This window comes from Lepidothrix coronata, unplaced genomic scaffold (assembly GCF_001604755.1).
Source record: "Lepidothrix coronata isolate B3197 unplaced genomic scaffold, Lepidothrix_coronata-1.0 Scaffold210, whole genome shotgun sequence".
Taxonomy (NCBI): domain Eukaryota; kingdom Metazoa; phylum Chordata; class Aves; order Passeriformes; family Pipridae; genus Lepidothrix; species Lepidothrix coronata.
In genome coordinates, this window is record NW_016690390.1 from 445927 (window position 1) to 473579 (window position 27653).

At 57.7% G+C, this 27653-nt stretch overlaps 3 protein-coding genes across 10 annotated transcripts in view; 1 reads left to right on the forward strand and 2 right to left on the reverse strand.

The window, feature by feature from the left end:
• Positions 1-5479, reverse strand: part of PRPSAP1 (phosphoribosyl pyrophosphate synthetase associated protein 1) — a 25808-nt gene extending 20329 nt beyond the window's left edge. For 2 of the 8 annotated variants that reach the window (XM_017833055.1, XM_017833049.1), the window contains exon 1: positions 1635-1723. In XM_017833055.1, the coding sequence (XP_017688544.1) occupies positions 1635-1636 (2 nt within the window). In that variant the 5' untranslated portion in view covers positions 1637-1723. Of the gene's footprint in view, positions 1-1634; positions 1724-2567; positions 2664-4193; positions 4455-4556; positions 4949-5183; positions 5285-5319 lie in introns of those variants that run through there. The other 6 variants (XM_017833054.1, XM_017833052.1, XM_017833053.1 and 3 more) reach the window with 6 other exon arrangements.
• A 7274-nt stretch (positions 5480-12753) lies between these two features.
• SPHK1 (sphingosine kinase 1) lies at positions 12754-20462 on the forward strand. Its single transcript, XM_017833033.1, has 5 exons — positions 12754-13171; positions 17165-17314; positions 17561-17655; positions 17903-18018; positions 18542-20462. Exons 1-5 carry the CDS (start codon positions 12754-12756, stop codon positions 19323-19325), a joined length of 1563 nt encoding a protein of 520 aa, XP_017688522.1. The 3' UTR covers positions 19326-20462.
• A 791-nt stretch (positions 20463-21253) lies between these two features.
• UBE2O (ubiquitin conjugating enzyme E2 O) overlaps positions 21254-27653 on the reverse strand; it is a 62168-nt gene continuing 55768 nt past the window's right edge. Inside the window, exons 16-18 of the mRNA XM_017833032.1 lie at positions 27379-27582; positions 26622-26679; positions 21254-25131 (exon numbers count right to left, since the gene is read on the reverse strand). Coding sequence (XP_017688521.1) covers positions 24371-25131; positions 26622-26679; positions 27379-27582 — 1023 coding nt within the window. The 3' untranslated portion in view covers positions 21254-24370. The remainder of the gene's footprint in view (positions 25132-26621; positions 26680-27378; positions 27583-27653) is intronic.

The following is a 27653-nucleotide window of genomic DNA, read 5'->3' on the forward strand; positions in this document are numbered from 1 at the left end:
TCTAAATGCAAACAGCTCAGAAGTGACCTGTAGTTTAATGAGGAAGTGACACACTGCAGTATTTTAGGAAACACTGTGAGGTGGTATTAGATTGTACTTTAAAATGCTCCTCTAAAGGCTGTCAAAAACCACTGTACCAGACTCTGGAGACAAAGGACAGTCAATGAGACTTCACATTCAGCTGAATCAAATTTCAAGAGGCAAATGCACTTGCAGTATTTTGTGCCATCAAAACCTGTTTCAGTGCCACTGAGAAAGGCCCTCAGCCCAGTCTGTGCTTCCTCCTCCCCCTGTGTGACCAGCATCCAAGACATTTGCAAGGTTTTCTCCGAAGGAAGCTTCAGGGGGAAATCTGCGTACAAAGCCCTTAATTGTGGTATGATTTTATTTTGGCAATATCCTCTTCATTACAAAACACTTTCACTGGTCTCAGCTCTGCAAACACCCAGCTCTCCCCACACCTAAAGACTCCAAGAGCTGCTGCAGACTCCGGAAGGATCTGGAGCAGAGGATCTGTGCCGTGACCAACCGTGGCCAAAGCAAGTCACAGCCTGACTTTGAATTGCTTTTCAAACTTCTGCAAATCTTTATTTAAAGATCAGTCATGGTCCAGCCAGCACAACGGCAGCTCTGCAGTCTATTTCCTAATCTCCCAGTACTTGAACAGCCAGGAAAGGGAAAGGGAATGGCAGCTTCCTGGACACAAGGCAGTCCGTTCAGATATCCTTAAAACTACCTGAGCTCTCCTTTACCACTCTCCATCCACCCAGCACAACTGGGTACTTGAAGAACAGTCCCTACTGCTCATCTGCCACTTGGATCACTTGTTCCAGCCATGCCAAAAGCCATGAAGCCCAACTACTGGCAAATACCAGGCAGATTTTCCTCTCCTCCTACCAGCCTGCTCCTCGTGAAGGAAATTCCCCTAAAGCTGGTGCTGGCCAGCACAGAAAGCTCCACACAAGCCAAATCTCCTCAGCTACATTATGTGCTCCCCCTAAGCTGCACAGAGAATCCCAAAGCCCAACTCTTTCATGCTCACCCTACTCCAGCACTGTTCCCCACCTGAACCCTCTCCAACAGCCCTGATTTTTAGCTGGTTATTCTTTTCCCTTTCCAAAATCCTTTGATGCACCTTCACCCCAATAACTATTAGCCTCCTGCCACATCTTCTGAGATGGAAAAGAGTTGGTGTCACCTCCCCTCCTCACACAGCTCCACACTGGAGCTGTTTCCAGAAGGCAAGAACAGGGTTTGGGGATGAGGGAGGGCAGCATCCCAAGGTCTCTGTGCTCTGACTCCCCTCTGCCACCCTCTCATATGCTGGCAAGATGACCTAAAGGGAAGGCTGACATTACTCTTCCTTCATTCTACCAGAAATCCTCCTTCAGCAGAGGGAGGTTGCTGCAAGTCCCCTGGATATTTTGTCTCACCCAAAAGCAGGGCTCACCTCCTGATCACAGGAAACACCACCCTGGGTTTAGCATCACCCAGTTCCCTGCGACCAGAGATCAGAACACAAATCCCTGTATTTTCCTCCCTACTCCACGTTGTTTAGGCTCATGGCATTGCTTTATCTTTAGATCACCGGCATTTTCCAGGCTGCAAAGCAAATGAATGTCTGGAATACTCACATCCACAGCTGGCAATGACAGTATCACGTTCCCCACCACGGAGCTGCAGGAGCACTGGGGAGGCATTAGCAGCTTCAATCACCAATCACCTCCAACCCAAACACATAAGCAGTGAGCAGAATGTAAAATTTGTGCCCTCTGAGCCAAGCACTGCAGTCAGAGGGAGATCTAAATGCATCTGTTGGACTCTGGAGATCAAAAAGACTTGTCAGACCTCCCTCCCCCCAGTAGCACACAGGCCCATTAGGGATCAGCACTGGCCACAGAAATTATCTTTCTGCCCTGCAGCTCATAATCAGGTGCCAAGTGTCCTAATTACAGCAGGAATTCTTTTTCCATCTGGGAAAGAATTTAAAAAAAGTAATCATCCCTCTCAATTTATTAGATACAAATATATGGTTTAATTTATGTTTCAGTGGTGCCAAATCTAAGGAGCATCTTCATTATTTAAAGTTTCACAAGGTATTTGGTTCTTATAATCCAGCACCATCTCCTCTCCCTGGCAGACACTGATATCAACCAAAGCTCTGAAAACCCAAAGTGAAAGTGAGACTGACCATCAGTCACTGTCCCATAACCAGACAAGAATGCTCAATGGGAGTTGTAAAGATCAGAACTGTGCCAGAACATGACACTCAGAACCAGAAACGAAAGCAACTCGGGAAGTTCTGCAGTAAACAGAGTGAGGAGACTGACCTGATTTATGTCCCATTGCTCCTCTCCAGGCTCGAGGTTTTAAAAAAGGATAAGCCTACTCATGTATAGATTTTAAGATTATATCTACAGGCAAAGAGCAACAGAGCCCAGATGGACAGGAGTCTCAAGGGGCCCTACTCCTAATATTGCGTGTTGTTTTAAAGTTCTTTTACTGCTTATACTAAAGGTCATAAAAAAACTTTAAAAAGAACGCACAATATTAGAGGACGAACTCACCCTTATAAGATTGCTCCAACTCTACCTCAAGGTGCAACTGACCTCCCCAGCAAAGTACAGGCTGGGATGTGAGACAGGGGGCAAGGCAGCAGCAACCTGGAAAAACAAGGGATGTATTACAGACGTGTTGAAACAGCCCTTGAGCTCCTGGGGGAGGTCAGTGAAAAAGCATTGTAGAAGATGCTGAAAATACCTTTATTTTTGGGACACTTTTTACTGTGGGCAAATCTGTGCTGTTAATGGTTCCAGATTTTGCACCCACAACGAAGATACATGTCCTTAAGTCTCAGGTAAGCAGCAGCTGTGCTCTTACCACCCGAGCATCCAACATCCCGCTGTTAGAGCCAAGGTAAAGAGCCCACGTCGCCCCTATTAGGAATTTACGTGGTGAAAGACAGCTGGGAGGCCACTCTGGATTTGGATCCTGCTTCATTCCCCCTCGGAGCATCCCTGGGAGCCCACAGAGGGTAACATCAGCCAGCCATGTGCGCCATGGCCCGGGGAACCTGCTCCGTGTCTCCTCTCATTACATCTTCAAAAAGAAGGGAGTTATTTTTAAGACAAAAAGCAAAGAATAAGGATTGCCCCTTTGCTCTTTCAGTCCCAAGAACTCAGAGCTTGTCCTCAGGGGACTTGTGTTATGTTGTGTTGACGCAACAGGACAAGCCTTGTAAAACTCTCTCCCATCTGTTGCAGCAAAACTTACTTTTTTATATAGAGAGGCTTTAGTTTCACAGTTGTATCAGTGAAGGGAAAGTGATACGGAACTGACCAAGCATAGCAAGAATACATGAGCCAAAAAAAAAAGCCTTCTACTCCCAAACACAAGGATTCCCCTCTCTGCCTCACACCCAAAGAAGTCCATCACTATTATCCAACACACATCCCAGCCAAACAGCCAAGTCAGCTCCGTGGAGATAATCTGTGCTAAGGATTCAACACAGTGTTTATTAAGCTAACGGGACAAATAGCAAAGTGTTCTTGCAGTTTAAGGTGGCAGCACACCTGTACTTAGTCACGTTTCCAATGTAAGCACACCCTTGGAGGCAGGAACAGGACAGCAAGGGATAGCAGGGATGTTGTCAGCTGCAGCAGGCAAACAAGCACTGAGCCCCCTCGATTCTGGGGGCAGCTTCCTATGAGAAACAGCAGCAAAGAAACTCAAATCCTGCTTCAAGATGACAGCCCAATATACAGATGCTCATTTCAGAAGAGCCCCTTTAGCTGGGAGTGCCCTAATTTGAAACAAACTAATTCAAAACCAAAAAGATCAAGTGCTGGGGAAAACCCACTGCTCTTCTTGTGCACCAGGAGCCCCGTTTTGGAGCCAGCTGTCACACCCCTCATTCTCCAGGACCCAGCACATCCATCCTGCACCAGACAAGGTCAAACTCTGCCCAAATCGATGCGTTGAAAAAAAAAGGAGGAGACTTCTACCTTGAACTAAGCTCCCTTTTGTCAGCACATGCTGCCCACCTCCCCTACCTCCCCAAAATCCACGCTGGTCAGTGCAAGGGCAGGTGATGTGCCCGAGGTGCACATGAACACTCCCCGAGCCCCAGACAGGGAAGCTGTTGGGAAAAACAAGGTCACCAGCCAGAGAAAAGTTTTGAGCGTCTCCCAAACCTGCTAAAAAAACGCTCTCCGAGGTTTGCTCAGCCGAGTTTCGCCTCCTGCCTCCCCAAAAGCAACAGCCTTTGCTGCAACCCGGCCTTTCCAGCACCGAGATGGGTGTCAGAGGCGCAAGAGGCGGAAAGCACCGGGTCCATCCCCAGCGCTGGGCCGGGCTGGGATAACCGGCGGGGATGAGGAGCAGCGGGAGGTTCAGAGCTGATGGAGATTCCCAGTGCGAATCCTCCGCGGGCAAAGGTGTCGGCAGCAGATGCCCTGGGAAGGCGGGAGGATGCCAGAAGCTTCTCCAGCCGCTCAGGAGGCGCCTGAGGAGCGACGGGGAGGGGAGAAAGAAACTTGAAAAGAGAGGGAACTTACTCCGTGATCTTCTTCGCCAGCTCGGTGGAGGCTGCCGTGGAGTTGGCCGAGAAGACCCGGTAGCCACTTCTGGCCGCGTTCATCGCCAGAGAGTCATGCAACCCCCGCGGAGCTCGAAAGTGGGAAAAAACAGATTTATAAGGCAACAACAGCTTCCGTGGCATCCTTTTCTTCCTCTCCGCCGCGATCGCCGCCCCTTAAGGGGTGGGGAGGAGGAGGAGGAAAGGGAGGGGGGGAGCCCTTCCCGCTACCTATGGACTTGCTGCTGCGCTCCTATGCAAAGGGAGGGTGGAAATTATGAATATTACAATAAAACGGAGCAGCAGATGCCTTGGTGGGGCGGGGGGCTTGGAGGGGTGGGCAGGCAGCAGTTAACCGCAACCCACACCTACCCCGTGCCCACCCAGTGTCCCCTCACGCACCGGGGGAGGGACGACCCCCAAAATGAGCGGGGGTAATAAGGCGGAGAGGGGTTGCCTTGGCTGGGGGAGGTGGGGCGAGCTGAGGGGACACAGGGGGTTTGTGTGTGAGGCAGCAGGGCTGGACAGGGGCCTCTGTGGTGGGATAGGGGGTCACTGGGAGGCGGGGGAATCCTTGGAGCGCACGGTCCCCTCCCGCTCCCCTCACCCAGCGCAGCGAGTTCAGCCACACGGCCAGAGCGCCGCTCCTCTCCGCCGCCATCTTATCGGCGGGAGAGCCCGCCCCCTCGCCATCTTAGGTGAGGGCACCGCAGCCGCACTCCCCCCTTACAGCGTCCCCTCACCTACTGCTCCAGCAGCGCCGGTACCTCGGGAGGAGAGCGGCGGGAGCGTCCCTCTTCGGGGGACAAATACACCTCCCGCTCCGCGAGGGCGGTTCGCAGCGCGGCCGCCTCGCGCTTCTGCGCGGCGGCGCGGGACACGGGTTGAAGGCGGGGGTTAAAGTGCCCGTGCCTAAGATGGCGGCGGGGGAAACGGAAGTGCGGCGGCGGCGCTCTGGCCGCGCTCTATGGCGGGCGAGGCGGGAGGACCCGCCCGCCCCGCCGGCTCCAGCCCCCGTCCTGCACCGCTTCCCAAGGGAACACTCGCTATCAGGCGCTCCGATGGCCTCTGGGGAATAGGGACAAAGTCCCTCTCAAGTCCAGGGACTAAACGGCTTAGCTAAGCAGAAAAGTTCAGCTCCAACCCGTCCGGCAGAGCACTGTGCTGACCTTTCCAGGCACTAAGACCGTGCTTATAAATATAAATATATAAACACAACAATAGGTATTATATATAAAAATATGTATTATATATGTATATAATATGTATATCATATGTTATATATGTATATAATATATATGTATATAATATGTATAGGAAGGAGGTGAAACTTGGCTGAACAAATATATATATGTTATATATTTTTATTTATTTATATTTTATATATATATATATATATATAATATGTATCTCAGCCTCAGGAGCTGGGAAAGTGAGTGGAAGTGACACCACCATAAGGATCCATCCCCCTATGGTCAGGATGACTCAGAGCACCTGACAAAGCAGCAGAAATGAGGATATCTCACAGAAATTATACGTTGCAGGGAAGGCAAACAGCATTAATTTCACCACCAGCACTGCCCCCGTCGCTGGGTTCCCCACGGAGGGGAGAGGTTTTTCCCGGCAGTTTCCTAAGTTGCTGTGCAAAATCATCATCTCTTGGCCTGTGTCCTTATAGCTGGGAGTGGGGAAGGAGGAGGAAGCCTGGTGGGCTTCATTCAGGCCACAGAGGATGGACATTCCATGACTCAGTGGCTCCCCGGGCTGCTCTGGCACGTGGGGCTGGGTGTGTGACGGCAGCAGTGCCTCTGGCAACGACTCCCTGTCACAAACATTTCATGCTCAGCTGGGAGCTGCAGCATTGCCATCGTTCCCCTTCCGCTGAACACTTCATTAAATGTTGTCCCTCTCCAGCGTCCTCCGTGCAAACGAGACGGAATTGCCTGTGTCCCCTCCATATGGCACCGCTGCGCTGCCCAAGCACCAGGATGGAAAGTTTCATCTCCCTTCACCACACCTGGTGACACGTCACCTGTCCCTGTGGTGTTTCCATCCCCATATCTCCTTCCTCCCGTGTCCCCTGCGGGTCCTTCATGCCTGGGCAGAGCAGGGGCTATTCCAGCTCGACTCCCACATCCCAGCTTGTCCCCAAGACAAGGCGAGAGCTGACAGCATCAGCTGCCTGAGTTCACTCTGAGGAGGCAGCACAGCCAGGCGTGGGGTTCTGATCGGGCCTTTGGGCTGGAATAATCCTGGGATGAATCTGCAGCATCCATCTGCCAGGCACCCCAGATCTGCCCCCGTGGGCACCCCAGGCCAGGCTCCCCCCTGGCCCCACACACAGAGGTGTGTTATCAGCAGCTGCTCACAACAGTCACAGCACCCTCGCTACAGCCCCAACCTCCTCATGGGTGGCTGGCTTTGTCCTTCAAAAGGAGCCAAGGAAAAAAATCTGGGGGGAGCCAGACTCTTTCTGCCAGGTAACAGGTTGGCTGCTTCCCTCCTGCACTCACCTGAGAAATGGCAGCTCCCAGGGGAGCAGGGACATTCTCCTGCAGGGACACCCAAACAGGAGGGAACAAGGGTGGGAAGGAACCCTGGCACTGCAGGGGCCATGTTAAAACACCTCTACAGAACACACAACACCCCAAAGACCTCCTCCCACCCTTCTCTTTTAAAGCCCTTCCCTCCTGGCTGCCTGGAATCAGGTGTGTGGAGAAGGAAGGGCTGTTTAACCCCTTCCCAGCTGGATCCTCGCTCGGCAGCCTCAGCTCAGGGATGATGCTGTGGCCTCTGAGTGCCCTCAGCCTCTGCTTTGCCCTCCGGGTCCCCGAGCACCCTCCTCCTGCCCTCATTCCTGCTGCCCTGTGGGGTGCTCAGAGCCCTCCCGGCCATTGGGGTGGATCCCACTGGCATTGTCACTTCCCTGTGCTCTTTCCCAGCTGCTGAGGCTGAGATGCAACAAGTTTGTTTGTTCTGCTGCAGGGCAGCCCCCAGCACAGCGAGACACACCTTGGAGGGGTTTGGTGTCCCAAAATCATCCCACCCTGTGTTCCTGAGATTCCTCCTTGGGGAATCAGCAGCTTCATCCCCGCAGGGGGAAGGCCCAGCAGCCTGGGGGTCCCCCAGGATGGCTGTTGGAGGTGCAGGGTTGGGATCAGCCCCTGAGGAGCCCGGGCAAGGGTGGCGGGCAGAGATCACGCTGTTATCACTGCCACAACCAGCCTTTCTCCTGGAAAAGGGAACGACTCTGATTTCTCTGCGGGCTGAAGGTCACACTCGGTTTTACAGCCAGGCAAAGGAGAAGAAAGGAGCAATTCTGTTTACTTAGGGAGTAATTAATATCCCAGCTCCTGGCATGTACAGAGGCAGCAGGAACCTCCCCCACAGCGCGGTGGAGAGCGAGGCTGTGCAGCCCTTTATTATTCCATTATGAGCTGGGCAGGATTAGGAGGGCGGGTCAGGGAACAGCGCCGGCTTTGAGCAGGTTTAGCTCCTTTCCAAAGGCTTATCCCGGCTCAGTCTCACTCTCTGGACACCACTCAGTTATTCTCTGCACAGAGGGGCTTGAGCAATGCTGGAGGGGGAGAGTGGGCAGGGGGTCGTGGAGCTTTAATAGCCCAGCAGGGAAAACCTGGGAGGTTCCTTTACCAGGAACTCGGTTTATATGTTGAATTTCAGCAACCAGGGAGGGTAGTTCCTCAGCTCTGCCAAGTCCTGCATTGCTCCCCAGGGAAAGCCAGGCCTCGGTGCTGCTCTGGGGCAGTTCCGTGGGGTGGGACGGCCATTGCAGGCAGTTTCCTGCAGAGCCGGATGAGGTTTTGCTCTTTATTCTTAACCAAGTTTCTCCCTGGAGCCCGGGTGGGGTGGCCGGAGCGTGCCTGGCAAGGAAAGAGGAGCTGTGGGAACTGAGGCTGCAAATGCCTCTCCTTCTTTCCCAGGCCAGAAGTTGGGGGCTGCGGTGGGATGCTGTGCCCCTCATAAGTAACTCCACGCTGGGAATGCTGCCCGCAGGCATCCAGCCTCGCAGCAGGAATCACTCCTGGATGGGGATCAAGCCTCCCAGGCCACCCCCAGCCAGGTGGTTCTCATTGCAGCCTCTGACTCACCTCTCAAAAATTCCTGCACTCCCATCATGGCAGGAAACCGCTACAGGGAAGTGGTGAAAGCCCTTCGAGGGCCTGAAATTCGGCTTCCCCCAGCCGAGGGGGAGATCAAACAGCCGACTTTGGCCTCAATCCCTCTGACGCCAGGGCTTGTCATCGGAGGGGGGGGTGTCTCGGCTGAGCGAGCGGGGTGTGTGGTTCCTCCAGACTCAGCAGCTTTTTGCCGGGTGTTTGGGAGTGTTTTCCCCGAGGAGGCCTGAGCTCAGAAATATTTTTGAGCAAATAATCAGCTGGGAGGAATGATCTCAGCTTGTCGGCATTGTTCAGGCTTCCCGGTGAACCCTGTGGTCCCGGGCTGTGCCGGCAGCTGTGGAGAGCTCGGCAGAGGGTCAGGGTTGGGCAGCAGCCACCCAGCAGTTTGCAGAGCCTGGCTGAGATTTAGGAGCTGACAGAAAACCCCCAGCTCCTTGGAGACTGGGAATCCTCCAGGGCCAAGCCTTGGGCCCTGAGTGAAGCTGGATTGTGGGGGATACCTGCTGCTCCTGGGTCATGGAGGCAGGGAGAGGGTGCAGCTGCTTGCCCAAGTTCTACAGCAAATCAGTGGCAGAGCCCAGACCTGTGTCCCAGCTCAGGTGGGATGTGATCCCAGTCACCCTCCTGCAGGAGATAACTCTGTTAGTCCTGTCCCCTCCTGCTCCGTGCTGGTCCCCTGTGTCAGCACCAACCCCAGGGCCAGAGGGGCTGAGCTGCAATCCCTGGGCTGGCTCTGCACAGAAACGGCTCCGTCTCCACACCGGCCGCTCCTGCAGGCGCTGCCTGGAAAGTTCCCACTGCTGCAGTCGGTGCCTGTCCCCCTGCCAAGCCTGCAGCCCTGCCAGCCGCGATGCAGCGCCGAGACGCGCTATTTATGGCTCCACCTTGAGACATGTACCTTCAGCGGTGGGAACGATGCTAAAAGGGATGGATCTGGGATGAGTGCATCTCCCTCCCGTTCCCGTCCCTGGGCAGCTGCCGGCGGATGTGGCAGAGCAGGCAGGGATCTGGAGGAGCTGCGTGTCTCGAAGGGAAACGCTGCAGCTCATCTTGCAGCAGAGCCATGTCCTCTGCACAACTCCTCCGGGGCTGCGATGAAGGCAGTGGGATCCCAAAATCCAGGCCTGCCCTGACACCGACTGTTCCAGGTCTGTGCTGCAGCTCCCGGGATTCATCAGCAGGGGCATGAAGGGTTACAGCAGGGCTGGAAAGCCCCCAGCCTCTGTGCTTTCTTCCCCCAGTATAAGCTCCCTGTGGGGTCTAGCTCCTCTAGCAGCTGGGGGCAGAAGCAGAGGAGCCTGGGGAGGGTTAATTGCCATATTTAACCCTTGGCTTCTTGCACAACTCGAGACAAACCTTGTCTGCTGCTTCTGCCTCAGCATCCCCAGACTCAGAGCATCCACCACCTTCTCCAGCAAGCCAGAGGCACGGTGCTTCAAACACACAAGCCTTCTCTCCCAGATGATGTCTGTGGGGCCTGGGATACCCCACAGGCCCTCCCAGTGATCTTGGCGGTCACGGCTGGGCTGGGCACGCTGCTCCGTGGGCGATGAGGAAGGAGGTGGGGGGATTCTCCACCAGCTGTCTCCGCTGGCTCCAGCTCCGTGCTGCATCCCCACACTCCGTGCTGCATCCCCACACTCCGTGCTGCATCCCCACGGCGTATCCCAGCGCTCCCACCCACGCACACGGCCTGTGCCGCCGCCCGGGCGGGAATGGAGTCGATCAGGACAAACCTGACCGGCAGACATCTGCCCATGGCGCAGGAGCCCTGGCTGCTGAGCACCCCTCGGGCTGACGCTGGGGTTGAGGGAGCTCATTAAGGCTCCCATAATTACGACAGCCCCCAACTGGTTACCAGCACTAAGTGGGGAAGGAGCCGATCCCACTTCCACATTAGACAACACATCTGAAGGCAAACAAGTGGTGTCCATGTGGGACAGGGTCGGATCAGCCTGTGGCTGCAGGGAGCAAAGGGACCTGCCTGGGGCTGATAGTGGCCACAGGGCTGGCCATGGTATGGAGTGGGTGTCCAAAAGTGGCACAGCATCGAGATGGGCTTGTCCCCACAGACCAGCACTAAGATGAATAAGCTGTGCCTAGGTGTCCCCTGCCGTCACAGAGGCTGAGTTTATGCTGGTCCCATGCCCCACTGAGAAAAACCTGGCTGCGGTCCCCTCATTTCCCTGCCCTTGGTATCCCTGCCATGGGCAGCCCTTCCCTAACCCTTCCTGCCCCCTTTGCCATCCTCGACACCTCATGATGAAGCCACTCTCAGCCCCTTTGCCCACAGGATGACCGTGGCCAGCAGAGCCTGGATGGGCATTCCATTCCTATTCCAAGCGCAGGCAGGCAGGGCAAAGGGGGATTCCTGCCACACGTGGCCATGGACGGATGTAGTGCGGTGAGGACAGAGCCCAGAGCAGCCTCATCGCCCCGTGGCACCTGCCAGGAGCAGTGTGACAGCTGCTCCCACATCCTCCCAAAGTGACTCGTGCCTTCCTGAGCGGAAATTGGGAGCGGGTTAGTCACCAAGAAGGGTGAGGGGCAGGTCAGGACGCTGCACTCTCCGGCATCCAGCTATTTCCTCCCATGACACCTTGCTGAGGAACCTCAGGGCTGTTTACAAACGCTGGACTGTGTCATGGCAGAGGCCAGGAAAGTGGCCGTGCCTGAATCTCACCCAGAATCAGCTGCGAGTGCTGCAATTCCAGAGCCAAAAGCATCAGGGCTGGGAGCAGGTTTTGCCCCATCTGCCCCTCTGAGCATCCCTTTGTACCCCTTGGTACCTTCCAGAGAAGTCTTTCTGGAAAGCACAATGCTCCAAAGCATGGCACCCGGACTCGCCTCTTAGGTCACTCTGGGAAAACAAGACTCAACAGCATTATCTGCCCAGCTGATCATCCCATGCCCTCCCTGCAATGTTTTGGCCAGTTCCAGTGGGTATAAGCAGGGACAGAGGGCTGAGGGCTTTCTGCTAATTAAACTGCCCTAAGTGTGAAGAGCGATGCCCTCCTGAGGTGCAAGCTCAAGGTTAAGGCAGAGCTGCATCCACGGGGAATTGGTTGGCAAAAAAATAATCCTTGTTGGGCTGGGCCAGACCCCCTGGAGCCTGACAGTCCCTTGGGAGGGTGAGGTCAGTTCTGTCGCCAGCAAAAGCTGCTGTAAGTGATTTTTGCCAGCTGCCACCGGGCACGGAGCAGCTCGCAGCCATGCTGGCACCCTCCAGGCAGGTCCCCTAGGCTCTGTCTCTAGCGCTCTGTGCCCCCAGCTGGGGTTCAAAGCACAGCCCACCTCCCTCCACGGGGCTCCGTGGCCATGGCACCCTCCAACCCTCACGGATACCTGATGGCGAGCCACCAGTCACAGGCAGGACATTGTTCCACTCCATCCTCCCTCCTGGAGGTGTCCCCCGCCGGCTGCCCGCTGTCCTCAGCCCTTGCCGTGCCTCGATTTCTCCAGGCCCCCACTCTGCTCCTCTCTCCCTGTGCCAGCTGGAGAGATGCAGAAATGGTGTTGAACGCCGTTCGGCCCAACGTGGGGGCTCGAGGGACCTCTGCCAGCGCCCATCTGTGCCTGGCTAGGAGCGATGTGCAGGAACCGGGGCTGTGGTGGCTGCCCGGTGCCGCTTTGCCGATGCTCTCCCGGCGTGACCGTGGGCCGGTTCCCTGCCCGCCCCAGCACCCGCGGGAGCACCCACGCCAGACACCCGCCCCGGCAGCGCAGAACCACCCGCGGCAAACCCGCGGCGTCCCTTTGCCCCCGCCCGTCTGCAGAGCCGGTTCCCCCCGGAGCCCTGCCCGGAGCGCGGGGCGGCGCTTGGGGAAACTGAGGCAGCAGCCGGGGGGGCGCGGGGGGTGCCGGAGCAGCCCCGGGACGGGCCCCCTCCCCCGGCGGGGGAAGGGGTGGCCGGGGGGGTGGGTGGGTTAAATTTTTATGAATGGGGCCGCCCCGCCTGCCATCGCCGGGCGTCAGCAGCGAGCGGCGGCGGGCGGCGCTCCCCGGTGCCTCCCGCTCCGCTCCGCGCCCGCTCCGCCGATGGCCGCCGGCCGCCGCGCTCCCCCGGAACCCGGCGGGGGCCCGGTGCTCCTCCAAGGCATCTTCGGCGCGGGGCCGGCCCCCGGTGCCGCCGCCTGCTCGCTGTCGCTGACGGCCCGGGAGCTGCAGGTGCGGCGCCCCGGCGGCTCCCCGGGCGGCTCGGCCGGTCCCGACGCCGCGCTCCGCCTGGCCGACTGCGTGGGCTCGGCCGCCTTCCCCGCGGCCGCGGCCGCCGCCTGCTTCTCGCTCGTGTGTTACCCGCTGCGGGGGCCGCGCTGGGGGCCGCCCGCCCGCCAGCGCCTGGAGCGGACCTTCCGCGTCTGCCGGGGGCCCGACGCCGAGGGCAACCTGCGCATCGCCCAGGCCTGGAGCCGCCGCATCCGAGAGCTCGCCGTGCCCGCCGTGCCCGCGCAGGACGGTGAGTGCCGAGCCGACCCCCCTGGGACCCCCTCCCCGCGCCCCCGGGGCTCGCCCCGTCGGGGCTGTGCGGGGGTCGGGGCCGCTCCGCCGCCCGGCCCCACGCGGGACGGCTGCTGCCGAGCCGGGAGCGCTGCGCGGTGTCGGGTTCCACGGGGGGACACACACGGGGTCACCCGGACCCCCCCCGCCCCGAGCTTGGAGGGGACGGGGACATCCCCCCGCGCAGCCCCGCGCCGGGGGTGGGGTCTCTCCCCTTTCACCCTCAGTTTCAAGGGGCATCAGGGACGTGGTCGCACCACAGGGGCCCTTTGCACGCAACCCCCCCCCTCCATCGCTCCCGTTCGATAACTCTAAAGCTCCAAAGGGCAGCATGATCCAAGGAAAAAAAGTAATCATTGCTGACGCAGGCAGGACGGGAGCCAGGCACTGTCCCCTGTCCCCAGCAGGTCCCATCCATCACTTGGGATTTGGGGACAGGCAAACGCTCCCCGGGACCCCCCGGGGCCCAGCGGGGTCTCAGGGCAGCCCGGAGGGGTCTGGATTTCTGATCCCTCTCCCCCCGGGAGTTGCCACTGTCTGGAAGGGGAGGGTCCGGCTCGGGGGCCGCATCCCCCAGCTCCCGCAGGCAGGGCAGGGCGCGCTGGCAGATAGTTGAACATCTGAGCAGAGATTCAATTATATGCACTACTTCATTTATTTGGCTGTCCAGTCGCTCTGATCAGACTTGGAAATTAAGAGGCATGCGGTTAGAGGGATCCTGTCAAATCACATTTAGCCCAGCTCTTCCCTGCTTGGATTTTAAAATGCAGCTTTTTTTTTACGTGACCTGCAGCTACAAAACAACTTTCTGCTCCTCTTCCTTAAGAATAACAACAAAAAAAAAATCAGGTGGAATGGGGTGAGGGCAAAACCAGTTCCCCAGCTCTGTATCCAGCCTGAACTCTGCAGCTGGAAGTCTCGGAGTGCTTTCCAACCCTCGCCCTGTGAGCAGGCGGTGCGAGGGTGCTGGGGCAGGAGGCAGCTCGTGGCACGCGGGGGCCCCCGGGGAGCCTGAGGAAGGAGGACGGGAGAAGGCGGTGCGGAATTCTGCAGTTATTTTTCTCACTGAGGGCCGGCAGGATTTGCAAACCTCCTCCCACAGTTTTGGGACAGGGCTAAAAGTGCCCCTTGCCCACACCCTGCGCTCGCACGTGCCGGCGGGGAGGCCTGTGCGGGCAGATAAGGCCGTGCTGGGGAGGCTGCGTGCGAGTCCGTGCGGAGCAATCCTGCCACCCTGTCCCCACCGGGAGGGGACCTGGGAGCCACTAGTGATCCTGTCCTGGTGTCATCTCAGCTCCGGCATCCTCTGGGATAAAAGCCCTGCGGAATGCTACAGCAAGGATGAAGCTTCCCCCTTCTTATTTCACCCCAAAGGATAAACAAAAAGTCTCTCTGTGGTTGATAACCCCAAAGCTGGGGCTGCCCGTGGAGGGCAGGGATGTGTCCCAAACTGCAGCCATCTGAGAGGGAAGAAAACTGCCACCAGGCTTGTGTCCTGACAGGGAAATCCAGCCCAAGGGAGCTCAGTCCCAGCCTTATACCAGCCTGGCACACTTGTTCCTTATGGCTAGAGAGTTTCTAGAAGGATGCAGGGACGCAGTGGAGTGGCTGGGGCTGCAGACGGTGGGGCTGTGGCAGTGTGGTCCCATGTGACATGAGGGGATGTGGGCAGAGGGACTGGAGCAGAGTTTGTGGACTGCCAGCAGCCAGAGCCCCTTCCTCCTGCTGACTCAGTGTCTGCTCTGCTCAGCGTTTGAGGCTGAAAGCGACCGCAGTGTGCCGGGAAGTGGCTCAGCCTTGCTGGGATGCCAGGGACTGGCCGGAGTTGCGCAATGGGAAGGGATGCTCTGAAATCTGTGTTCCCTCCGAGCATCGCTGCTGCTGGGCTCCAGCTCTGACCCAGCACCTTCCAGTCCCACCGTGGGGCTGAGCCTGGTGCTGCTGGTATCACTGGTCCCTCACTGGGATCACATCCTGTCCCTATTCACACCCCGATACCGGCAGTTTGCCCCTTTTGATGGAGTCATGGCATCCTTCTGTGCCCTCCAGGCAAGGATTGGGTCCTTGTGGTCCTAGCCATACCCCACTGCCCAGAGGTGGCCACGGGGCAACAGCCACAGGTCCAGGCAGGGTTTTCAGGCAAGACCTGACCACAGCTCCATGTGTGTGTCAGAAACGATGTGCCTGGTTAACAGTGGGGGGGTTAAAAACTGCTTTTATGTTCTTGAAGCGCCTCCTGCTCTTATTCTGCATCTTCCAAGGTTGGAGGGGGAGAAAGAAAGAGAAAAGCCCCCATCACCTTCCTCCAGCAGCTGGGGTTTGAGCCCAAACCCCTGCCTAGGGGCTCGTTCATATTTGCCATAGGGGATTTAGTGGTTGTGAGGGCCAGGGAAACTCCAGAGGGGAGGGAGCAGGGCAAGCCCAGCCCTGGGGTTACTGCCTGTTATCCCTGACCCGAGCTGGAGTGGCCTCTGCTCCGGGTGCTTCACTGCTGTCCTCGGGGGAAGCCATTCCCCTCTTGTCTGGCACCCACTGATAAGGGGCCGGGAGTGGCAGCGGGGAGAGCCAGCCTGGAGCCAGCACCCAGAGCCAGGCTCAGCCCCACTGATGGGGATTTCACTCGCAGATCTTGCCTGTGGACTTGGTGGCAGGTCCCAAACAGGTGGCAAGGGGACAAGGAGCTGTGCTGGAGGGTGACAACCTCAGCCCCCATCCACGGGGGCAGGAAGTAATCCTGGTGGCACTGAAATCAGCAGAGCTCTGTGTGCTCCCAGAGCTGGGATGGGCAAGGAGGTGGGATGCTCCAGTCGTATGGAGCTCATGGCCATGACTGATGTGATACTGGGTGTCACCCAGGGGAGGTGACTCGTGGTGACCTCCGTCACCCAGGCTCACCTCTCCCCACCACCGTCCCCAGAGTGGGCGGTAGGAGGGGGTTTTAGCTCTAAAACCCCAGCTGGTGTGTTCAAACAGCTCAGATCACCCCAGATGAGGCGGGGGCAGGCAGACACCCCCAGCCCCCTTGAGTGCCTAGAGGGGGTTCCAAGCCCAGGGCAGTGCTGGCAAATGCCTCTGCTGTCCTGACTCAGCAGCTCTTCCTGCTGAGTCAGCAGACGCGGCCCTCATGCTGTCCCACAGAGCCCGTGTGCTGGGGTGGGCACCCACCACCCCCCTGGGGCCACGGCTTAGGGGCTCCAGAGCTGGTGGGGACACCCCCAAACTCCCCAAAACCAGCTTCACCCTGAAGAGCCAGGGATTTCCAGAGGCACTGAGGGAGCCTGAGTCGCGCTGCCCTGCTCACTTCAGGGCTTGGGGTGCCCCAGCAGCACTCGGGGGTCCTGCCCTCCTCGTCCTCCCTGTGCTTCCCTCGCAGGGCAGCTCAGTGGGCTCTCCCTGTCCCCCTGCACGGGGACCACTGGGCTTGGGGAAGGTGATGCTGGAAGCAAGCGGGGCGGGGGGGGCAGAAAAATGGGACCCCTGCCAGGCTTGTAATTACAGCCTGACTGAGGCCCTTGCAGGCGAAACCTGAGCCCCGTGGGGAGCAGGGGAGGCAGAAGTGTCCGTCTGCCGGCTCAGCTGGCTGTCCTGGCCCCTCTCCATCTGGGGGGATGTGGGGAATTGGAGCCCTTGTCCTCCTGTGGAATGGCTGGGGTGCTGCGGGGCCCCATCCTGGGTGTAAAACATCCCTGCTGATTGTGGGGGAGCTCAAGGTGAGCCCCTGCAGGCCCCCAGGTCCCACCTCTGCTGCTTCCTCAGCATTCCCAGCAGGGACCCTCCATCCCTGCTCACCCCCCATTGCCTCTGGGTAGGGATGCCGCCCAGGGAGCTTGTAGGGATCAGGGAGGGGCAGCTCCCCTTCCTGCAGAGTTTTGGCAAACACTGCTCTGGATGGCAAAGCCCTCCCTGGGCAGTGCCGTGACCCAGCAGCCTGAGCCCCCTCTCCCCCCTGCAGGTGACAGCTATGGGGTGCTGCCCCGGCCCTGCCGTGCTCTGGTGCTGCTGAACCCGCAGAGCGGCTCCGGCCGCGCCCTCGACGACTTCCAGGCCGTGGTGCAGCCCATGCTGGCCGAGGCTGAGATTGCCACCACCATCTTCATCACCGGTGAGTCTGCCAGCAGCTCCCTCCTGCTCCTCCTCCTCCTCCTCCTCCTCCCTTCCCTGGGATCTTACCTGGGCTCCTCCGATGGCCTCGTTCCTCCTGCATCACCACAGCTCTGGGTCCTGTGGGTTGGTTGTGCTCAAAAGGGGTGAGAGCCTCACCTCCTGAACCCCTGGCTGGGGTCACCATCTGGGGGGTGGCAGCAGGCAGACAGAGGGTGATCTCGAATCTCTCCACTTTCCCCTGCAGAAAGACCCCACCACGCGCACGAGAAGGTGCGGGATGAGGACCTGTCGCAGTGGGACACGCTGGTGGTCATGTCTGGGGACGGGCTGCTGTACGAGGTGAGGGGCACCTTGGGGCGTCTGGGCTGGGCAGAGAGCCAGGAGAAGGGGGTGCCTGGGGCAGGAGCCAACCTCTGGTACGAGAAAGGCAGGCAGGGAATGGCAAAGGAGAGATGGCACCAGGCTTGGAGCAAAGCAGCCATGGCCTTCGTCCTGGCCTGGCCTGGGACACCATGAGCTCTTTCCCCCTCAGCTGGGCAGGGGCCACTGGATTCCTTGGGTGCCACAAACTCCTTCATCTCTGCAGGTGGTGAACGGGCTCATGGAGCGTCCAGACTGGAAGGACACCATGAAGAAGCCGCTGTGCATCCTGCCAGGAGGCTCTGGGAATGCCCTGGCCGCCTCCATCAACTACTATGCAGGGTGAGTCCTGGCTCCATGGGGCACCTGCTGTCTGCACTGCACTGGCCAGCACACGGGGCTGTGCTGGCACCAGGTGGGGGAAGAGAAAGGCCATTCAGGGCTCTGGCCCAGGGGGAGGGTGCTGGGATGTCCAGGGGTGCCTGTCGGGGTCCTCACCTACCCACAGGCTGGTGTAGAATAGCCATGAGCATGGGATTGCATCCTTGTGTACCCACCTCTCCACACTCCCTTTCTCCTCTCTGGGCTCAGAGTCTGGTAAAGCTTTACCCTAAAGGATCCACCCCAGGCACAGCCAATCCTACTGCGGAGTGGGGGGATCAGGATTGCTATGACTCGGTACCCTCTTTCAGGATCTGGTTTATCCTTTCCACCCCCAGCTAAACCTCTCCCAGCAGCTGTCCCTGAGGGACACTGTCACCCAGCTGGGGTATGTCCCAACCATGACAATAAGGGTTTGCAGGTGGATGTTGGGACAGCAGGAGGGGCCCTGAGCTCCAAACTCACCCTCTCCATCCCCTCGCAGCTACGATCACGTCGCCAAGAAGAAGCTGCTGACAAATTGCACCTTCATCCTGTGCAAGGGGCTGCACACACAGATGGACCTGGTCTCGCTGAGCACGGCCTCGGGCAAGCGCTTCTTCTCCTTCCTCGGCTTCGGCTGGGGCTTCATCTCGGACGTGGACATCGACAGCGAGAAGTACCGCTGGCTGGGCAGCGCCCGCTTCACCCTGGGCACCCTGCAGTGCCTGGCCAAGCTGCGGGTGTACCAGGGCCGCCTGTCCTACCTGCCCGCCGGCCCCGAGCAGGGCACCTCCCCGGCCCCCAGGGACCCTTCCACGCCTGTCCCCAACGGCCAGGCCGGCCATGTCCTGCCGCCGGCGGGGACGGACGCGCCCGGTTCCCTGCCCACCGACTCGCTGCTGGCGCCGCTGGGGCAGCCGGTGCCGGCTCACTGGACCGTGGTCCCCGAGGAGGAGTTCGTCCTGGTCTACGCCATCTACCAGTCCCACCTGGGCACCAACCTGCTGATGGCACCGGCGGCCCGGCTGCACGACGGCTGCATCCACCTCTTCTACATGAAGGCCGGCATCAGCCGCGTGGCGCTGCTGAAGCTCTTCCTGGCCATGTCCAGGGGGACCCACCTGGACTTGAACTGTCCCCACCTGTGCTACGTCCCCGTCCAGGCGTTCCGCCTGGAGCCGCGGGTGGCCGCGGGCATCATGACGGTGGACGGCGAGGCACTGGCGTGTGAGCCTGTGCAGGGCCAGATCCACGGCCGCCTCTGCCGCGTCGTCAGCGGCTCCTGAGCTCCGGGTTCGCCCTCCCTGCAGCGCTGAGCTGCCGGCACGGCCCAGCACGAGGGTGGCAGAGCCTTCCTCCCACTCAGGAACCTCCTCCTCCTCCTCCTCCTCCCGTAGCAATAGGTCTTGGGGGCTGCGGGGCTCGTCCCCTCGCTTGCCCCCACGCTTAGCTTTACCCCCTCGGGGACAGCCATCAGTGCTGTCCCAAAAATGAGCCACGAGCCCTATCAGGTACTCGGTGCCGGCGAGACGCCAGCGTGTTTCATCCTGGTACGAGGTCCCGGTCCAGGCGGCTGCGCCGGCACAGCCCCGTCCCCTCCCCGGCTCGGACGCACACGGTGGCATTGCTCGTGTCCCCACCCGCCGCGGAGCCAGTGCCACCCCCCAGGGATGGTCAGGACCAATAGATCTAATACAGGAAACCGACTTTTTTTTTTTAAAGAATGTTTCTACCCAAAGCTTCCTGTTAGAAGCAGAGTTTATTCTTGTGATAAATGCAATAAATGTCTAGCGTTTGCAAAAAAAAAAAAAAAAAAAAAAAACCAAACCTCCCCCGGGTTTTAAATCCGAGCTCATGGCTGGTGTCAGGGGCAGGGCTGCGGTGCCGTCACCCTGGGCTGGGCTCACACGCAGATGTCAGGACGGGTTTAGCTCAGCGCCGTGGCCCTTCTCTCCCTGGCACCCTGGGGCCGAGACCAGCACGGAGCGATGGAACCAGGGGATGCTCCCAAGGGAGATGCCGAGGAGGCAGGACATGGGGCATTGCTGCCACCCGCCCCGATTTTTGGGGTGTGTCGATGCCTCCGGGCTCAGCCTCACGCTGTGTCTGATCGAATCCAGGGAGCTCAGCCCTGCAGTGACACTTGGGGACATCTTGGGGAAGGTTCAGTGCCTCCGAGGGAGAGCAGGGAAAGTCTCATGGAAGAGGTTCAGGGAGGGGGTTGTTGGAGCCGAGGGGTTTGGCTTTCTGCCGGGAGCAGGGGCCCTGTGGGGCGCTCTCAAATCCCCTTTCCCGGGCAGTTCGGGGCCAGCTGGAGCCCTGCGACAGGTCCCTGCCCGGGGGCTCGCCTGGGGGGGATTACTCAGCCTGTTTGGTATAAAATTGCAGTAATTAAACCTCATTTACAGCGCTCAAGTACAAAGTAGAAGAGTAAACAGTGGTGGCTGTTTGCATTTATTCATCTGCAAACTATGCAATTAGGATGGCAGATCCGGGAAAGAAGAGCACGATTGTCCTCCCCCCCTGGCCCCACTCGCTCATGGAGAGCCGAGTTCCTGTCCCTGAGCCAGCAGGGCAGGCGGCAGCTGGGAACCACCTCCCAAAATAAAGTTATTTCCCCCGTGGCTTTGGGCCAGGTGTAAAAGCAGGCTGAGCAGTAACTCTCTAACCCTCTTGAGCTGCTGGAGGGAGAGCCCAGGGCAGGGGACACGCTCTGAGCTCTTGGCTGTGTCTGCCAAGTGACACAGCTCAGCAGAGCGGAGCCGTTCAGGCTCACAGCACCTGAAAGGCTCCCTGGAGTCTCCACCGGGAATGGCTGTGTGCCTCACAGCAGCAGGTCGGCCGCGATCACCCTTGCCCTCCCCTTTCCCAGGTTTTGCTGCGCATCTTTTCCATCACCCATCTGCTTCCAAAACCTGTCAGACAGCAGCAACAGGCTGATCCTCCCGTACAGCCCCTCGCTCCCGGCACCCGAGGGAGGTGGCAGAGCTGCCGCCCACCCCTCGAGAGGTCTGAACAACTCCTGCAAAGCCGTGAGTCTCAGCACACCAAGACACCGCTCCTGCAGCCAGAGGGGGTGAGGGAGGGCACCCACGGGGGGGCAAACACGGCATCCCCCCCATCCAGCCCAGAGCCTGGCACAAGGGGTGCGCCGGAGAAGTGCCAGAAACGCGGTAGGGGGTGGGAAGGGAAAGAAAGAGACAGCAGTCAGAACTACTCACAGAGGCAAAATTTAATGGCAAGTCATCTTCCCTCCTTTATTACACCTTGGTTAGCCAAACAAAAAAAATCTGCAGGTAAAAAAAGTTTTAATGGTCACACAGCACTTTATACATATATCGTAAGCAACCAAGCATCCACATCTGCACGTGAACGACACACCTCTAAGCATGGCCTCAATAGTCAGGTCTGGGGTTTTTTAAATTCATTAAATACTGTACAGAATCAAGGCTACAAACTGATTTTGTAATGCTTCTTCCCCAACCCCAGCACTTAAAACAGTTACAGGCTGCTCTCATTTGTACATCACACAGTCGTGTAGCCAGTTTTAAGGCTAACAATATGCATCATGCTTTGGCTTTTTTTGTGTGTTTTTAAATTTTTTTTTTTAAGGTTTTAGCCTTTTAAATTTTGTTACCCTTAAATATTACATACATACACAAAAAAATTACATAGCTGCAGTGTGCTCACCACCAACCTCATCACCCAGGAGCTTCACATTATCAAAAGCTTTAGAAAATTTGTAAACCTCTGTGCACGCTTGGGTTTGGGACAGCTGCAGAGAGCGAGCGATGCCGGGGGGAGCAGCATCCCAGTCCAGAAGGCCTCACACACCTCCTCGGAGGGAGCCCCAGCAGCCTGTGCAAAAGCTCTTGACAAGGATCAGAGACTTTTCGGGCGAGGGGGAGGACACGCTGCCTGCCCAGCCCCTGCCCTGTGAGATGAGAGGTGCAGAGAGTACAGGGGGGGCACAGTGGAACCCTACAGCTCCTTCACCCCCAGAGGGTTTCTCCCTCCCTCCCTCCCTCCCTGTCCGGTGGGGGCTCAGGGCAGCCACAGCCCGGCACTGGGGACAGAGGAGGTAGTGTCTGTGGATCACCAACCGTGGTTTTGCCTGGAAGAGGTTTAATCATTTGTGGAACCAGCCTCTCTGCCTGCCCTAGAGCAGCAGCCTCACCCCTCGGCCCCGACACTCTGGAGACGCTCCCGTGCTCCGCTCAAAGGGATCCATTCATTGCAGAACGTGGCCGTGGCTGCAGCTCACACTGCCCTGCCCAGGGCTCTCAGCACCTCTGCACCCCAAAGCTGGGTCTGCCAGACCTCCCACCTGCCAGGCAGGGAGAGCTCCCAGTGCCAGAGCAGGGCCAGAGCCGCTGCACAGGTGATCCACCCACAGACGGGACCTGGAGAGAGCTCAGCCCAGGTCTGCACTCACAGCCAAGCCCTGTGTCCTCCAGAGCACCGGGAGCAGCCTGTGCCTTCCAAAATCCCAGCAGTGTGGATGGGGACACGGGAAGGGCTTTGTGCAGCCACCCCTGGAGCATCGGGGGGCAGCTGGAAAGAGCAGGGAGCTGGTGGGGGGGGGATTTGGGCTGGTGGGTGCAGCCCTTGGTGTTTGAGGGAGCAGAAAGCACCATGCCAGCATGCGGCATTCTCCTGCTGTTCCTTGTTTCTAACTGAGGCCAGACCCTGGCCTGGGGTGAGGGGAGGAGGCCACAGCCATACTGAGCAAGAGCAAAGGAGAGCTTTGGCTCCATCCTTACTTCTGGCAGAGCCATCTGCTCAGCCCGACTGGTCCCCGGGAAGCCTGGCACCACTGTCTCCCTGTGCAGCTGGAAGGACCAACGGACTCTCCCTGACAGATTGTGCTCCACATGGATGCTAAATGGGTGCCTCTCCAATGCCTGAACACTGGGCAAAGGCAGTAGTGTTGGAGTGTGACCTCTCAGCTCTAGAAGCGAAGGTAAGTGTGTGCAGACAGGACCAGAGGCCTCAGGAAGGTGTCTTGACCATGGGACTCTGGCAAGTCACTGCTTCAAAAAGTGCTCATGGTCACCAACTCAGGCTGCTGAGGCACTGCCTGCCCTCACCAGCTGTTTTCCAGAGCTTCCAGCAGTGCTGTGGTTGGGATTAGGGACAGGAGGTGCTGTGCCCACAACACTGCTGAGCAGAGCTGACCCACTACAGGAAACAGCTGGTGAGGGAAGGAGCTGATAACAGCCCACACCAGTGTCTGATGTAACAGCACAGGAACCGCCACAAACTGCTGCTGCTGCTGCAATAGGGCCTCACCACGACACGGCAGCTCCTTCCCTTGGCTCAAACGGCTCCAGAACACCCCTGCACAGCTGGATGAGGGAGCAGCAGCCATGCCAGGTCCATCCAGACTCCTGCCAGATCTACAACAGGATCACTTGCTGCTGCCTGCCTGGATGAGGCTGGGATCCGGGGTGGGTGTAGTGCTGTGTGACAGCCGGGATGGCCGGGAACGAAAGATGTGGATACCTAAGCAAGAAACGAGGGCAGAACCCTGAATCCCATGTATTTCTAGAAGACAGGCATGCATGGTGGGGAAAAGGGAAGTTTGCCTTACTCTGGAGAAAAAGAAGTGGGGATGGCTAGACTTGCTTCCAGGAGAACGACTGGAAGTTGCAGAACTGGATGGAAACCCCGCAGCACTACCAGGGCAGCATGAGAGCCAGTGCAGAGCTCTGGCCCTGCCTACCAATCCCAACTGGAAGAACCTTGTAGCTATCAGTGAACAACTAAGACTAGAGCAACTCTGTATGGTGTAGACAACGCCAATGCAACACAATCCAATGTCTAAGTACAGATAAGCTGGGGTAGACTTCATAGAACCCATGGGAACGCCGAGAAAAATGAAAGACTGGGAGGGCATTGCCCTTCATTTCCAGAAACTACAGCAATCCCTTCTTCTGGCTGGAACCCCACCAGAAAAAACTGCTGGGTGTAGCACTGGGTGGGAAGAGTCCTTGTGTGTAAAGGTGCCCCAAGATGAAAGTGCAGAGGGAACGTGGCTGCAAGACTGCTTCTGTGCAGGTCTCAAATCTTACCAATGCAGGGTCAAACTTGCAAGAAGAGCACGTACATGGGACAGGGGGAAGGAAAAGGGGCTGGGGGCAAAGAGTTATTCATGCTTAGACAAACCTTTCCTCAGAGGAGCAATCAGGCCTACCACCTTCTTTGGAACAAACCAAGCTGAGGAAGAAAAGCTGGAAGGAGAAGCCAGTTGATTGGTAACAGCATTTGCCAATTTACTTTCTGCTGCTTTCCCTTCTCCCCTGCACCTGCCTGTCCCTATCCTGATGGTTTATTTGTCCTCTGTCCACTCTGGGATGTTGGCCCCTGCTAAGGCAGCCCGGTACTGCTGCAAGACACCGCGGATGCTTTTAATGAACCCCTTGGACAAGGGGAAGAGGGGGAACCCAATATCAGGGTAACCGCTCTTCTCCGGCAGGAAACTCCTGTAGCTCTTTCTCCGTTTCTTTGGTTTCACGCTGGGCTGCGCGGCAGAGTCCTGGGCAGCCTTCCCCTCGTCCGTTCGGTCTCTGGCCAGGTCCCCCCTGGCTTGGCCTGTGCTCTCCGAGTCTGAGTACTGTTGGAGGTCACCGGCGTTGGGCGTCGGGGTCGTGAACTCCAACTCGTCCAGCTCCTCCTTCCCATCGAGCGCCGAGTCGGACAGTTCGGCGGCCGCCCCCTGCTCCGAGCTGCCGCCGTACTCCGCCAGCGATCCCGCAGCCTCTCCGGGGCTCTCGGCCAGGGCGGCACCGGCGGGGAGGGGGGAGGCAGAATATGCCCCGTTGGCCTGTTCGTGGCTGCGCTCCACCAGCTCGTTCGTCTCCAGCCAGGACTCGATGCGGGACACCAGGCGCCAGCCGTGGCAGCGGAAATGCTCCCGGATCTCGTGCTCAAAGACCTCCACGGGCCGGCGCAGCAGCTGCATCATGGACTGCACCACCCGGATCAGCGTCATCTCGTTGTAGCAGCGGCTGTTCTCGTAGCCCTCCTGCAGCCCCCGGTCGCTGTCAAAGCCCGCCTCGTTGTAGTAGGGCTCGTTCACCAGGATGAGACCTGCCGGGACAAAGGGACACCGAGGCGTTAAGGGAGGAACACCACTGGGAATCGCCATCCCAGGCAGGCACTGCTGGGCCACGATCGCTGCCAAGGCAGCGGAGAGCAAGGGTCAAGCAGGCAGCAGAGGCCAGGCTGAACAACTAGAACCTGCAGGATGCAAAGGACTGGTGTCGCAAGAGGAGCATCATGTGATGTGGTGGGGACCTCAGACACTACAGGGAGTGGCATCCAAGATCCTTGGCTGGCAAGAACAGTCCTCCACCAGCATGATGCAGAGGGCACACAACAGCAGAGGTCAAAAGGGCAGCAGGGGAGAGGTTTCACAGCTCCTTTTCCTTCCCTCCCACTCCTCTCCTTTAAAAAAACCCACAAACACACCCAAAGCTTTTTTTTCCTCCTCCTCTTAATCAGAACCAAGGCCAATCTTCAGTAATAGGCTTTGAGCTGGCCAGGTCCTGCCCTGTCCAGCACAGTCCCTTCAGACAGTGGAGTTCTGAGACAGAGAATACTGTGACAAGTCACCCATACCAAAATTTCTCTTGCTTGTTTCTGGTCTAATGAAATTACACATATGTAGCAACGGCACAGGTGCTGCCAGGCTGCTGGCAGCCTGCCACAAACTCCATTAGAGCTGGAGGAGGTGAGATCATAAGTCTCCCAAAGCCCAGGCAGCAGGAGAGCAGGTCTTTCTCTAGCACCAAGTTGCTCCAGTAAAACATTTAGTATTTAATTTTCTAAATTTGGATCCTTGGCTTTGTAAATGAGAAAAGGTTTTTCTTGTGGTGTGCTTCCCCCACAGGAGGATACAGGTGGACTGTGGGGGTTCAGGGAGCAGGAGTTGCCTGCTAACTCGAGGCAGAAACCCTTGCTCTGTGTCAAAGGTTTCACATCACAGGGCTCCCTTGAACAGAAAGTTGTCCGTGAGGAAGCTCTGTGATTTAGTCTGTCTGCTCTCAAATTGGATAGGGCAGAGCAAAGGCCCATGGCAGGAAGCCCTGGGGCTCATCTAGGCACACCCCTGATTATTCTCTGCTTTGGAAGGAGCATAAACACCAGCATCATGTGCAAAACATGCCCCATGTAGGATGGGCGGGTGACTCAGTGGGGATAAAAAAAAGTCCTGCAAACGAGGCCCAGTTTAGCAACTTCAACTAACTTTGGTAACTGGCTGAGGACACAGTGGTTCACCTTTGTCAGCTCAGAGCAACAAGCAGACCAGCTCTGTGCTTGGCTGCTGCAGTGAGAAGAAGGGAAGGCATTGTGTCAGAGCCCTGGGACGCAGCCAAAACTCTGGGCATGAGAAAAGCTGGCACCTGCTTCCACTGCTCAAGTGGAGAGATAAGGACACTGCTTTGTCCACCAAGGTGAGAGCAGAAGGCAGCACTAATCTGACTGGGGTGGCAGATCCCAACTGTGTGCCCCCCACAGCCAACATCCCCTCCTCCCACCACCTCTTCCTGTCCCACAGGCTCAGCAGGAGCATTTACCTTGGATGGAGATGAGTACTTGAAGGAGACTGGATTTACTGGTCCACCTTTCTGTCCCCTGAAATGCACACACAAATGTGTTAAAGGGCTGAAGCACCACCAGTTTGCCCTGTGACAATGGTCAGATGAAGTGAGGCCCCAGTTCCTCTGCATTCCTGTTGCTGACAGCCTGTGGCTCACAGCAGGAACAAGGAACTGACTCCACAAGCACGTGATGTACTGGTGTCCCATCTCAACAACCCATCTCTCCGTTATTTTTTTTTACCAGCACCACACCCCATCAGGCCAGTTCTGCCTGGAACAGTGTAACCCTACACACCAGGCATCAGCTCCAACCCCTCCCCAGCTGCCCTGTCCATCTACCTGCTCATAACACATAATGTCCCTGGCTCCCTGTTTATTCCAAGTTTTCAGCTGGACTTTGTACCATGCTACAGGATTTGTCCACAGTGTGGGAGACAGGGACCTAAGCAACAGGATACACCCCATGCTGGTGTTGGCATCTCTGCTATGGCACAGCCTGGCTTCTGACCACAGGCTTCTCATTGAGGAAGAACAGACAAGCCAAATACAGATCCAGAAAAAGCCAAACTATACCAGTTACCTGCTCCAGGCACCTAAAACAGAGCCCAAAACCACCCCCAGCTCAAGCATCACCCGAGACCAGAAGTCACCCAGGTCTGGTATGAAGTGACGTGTTCCAAAAGCAGCTCAGCACAACCCCTGCTTCCCACAGACAGGTGGATAACAGCATTACCTTGCCTATCCACGTCCCCAGGAGGCTGACACACACTTTGCCATTGTCATACAGGTTGGGATTCAGTCTCCCACTGCACTGGGAGAGGTAGCGGAAGAGAGGTGGGACCGCGGGGTAGATGTTCGGGAGCTGGATGTCAAAGAGAAAGAGTCCATCTTCATAGGGCGTGCGTGTGGGCCCTTTGATAAGTGCTGAGAAGAGATCCTGTGGGGAGAGGCAGCAGGTCAGACACTGGGAAACATCCTCTTACCTTGCAAGGGCTGTAGTTATGCACA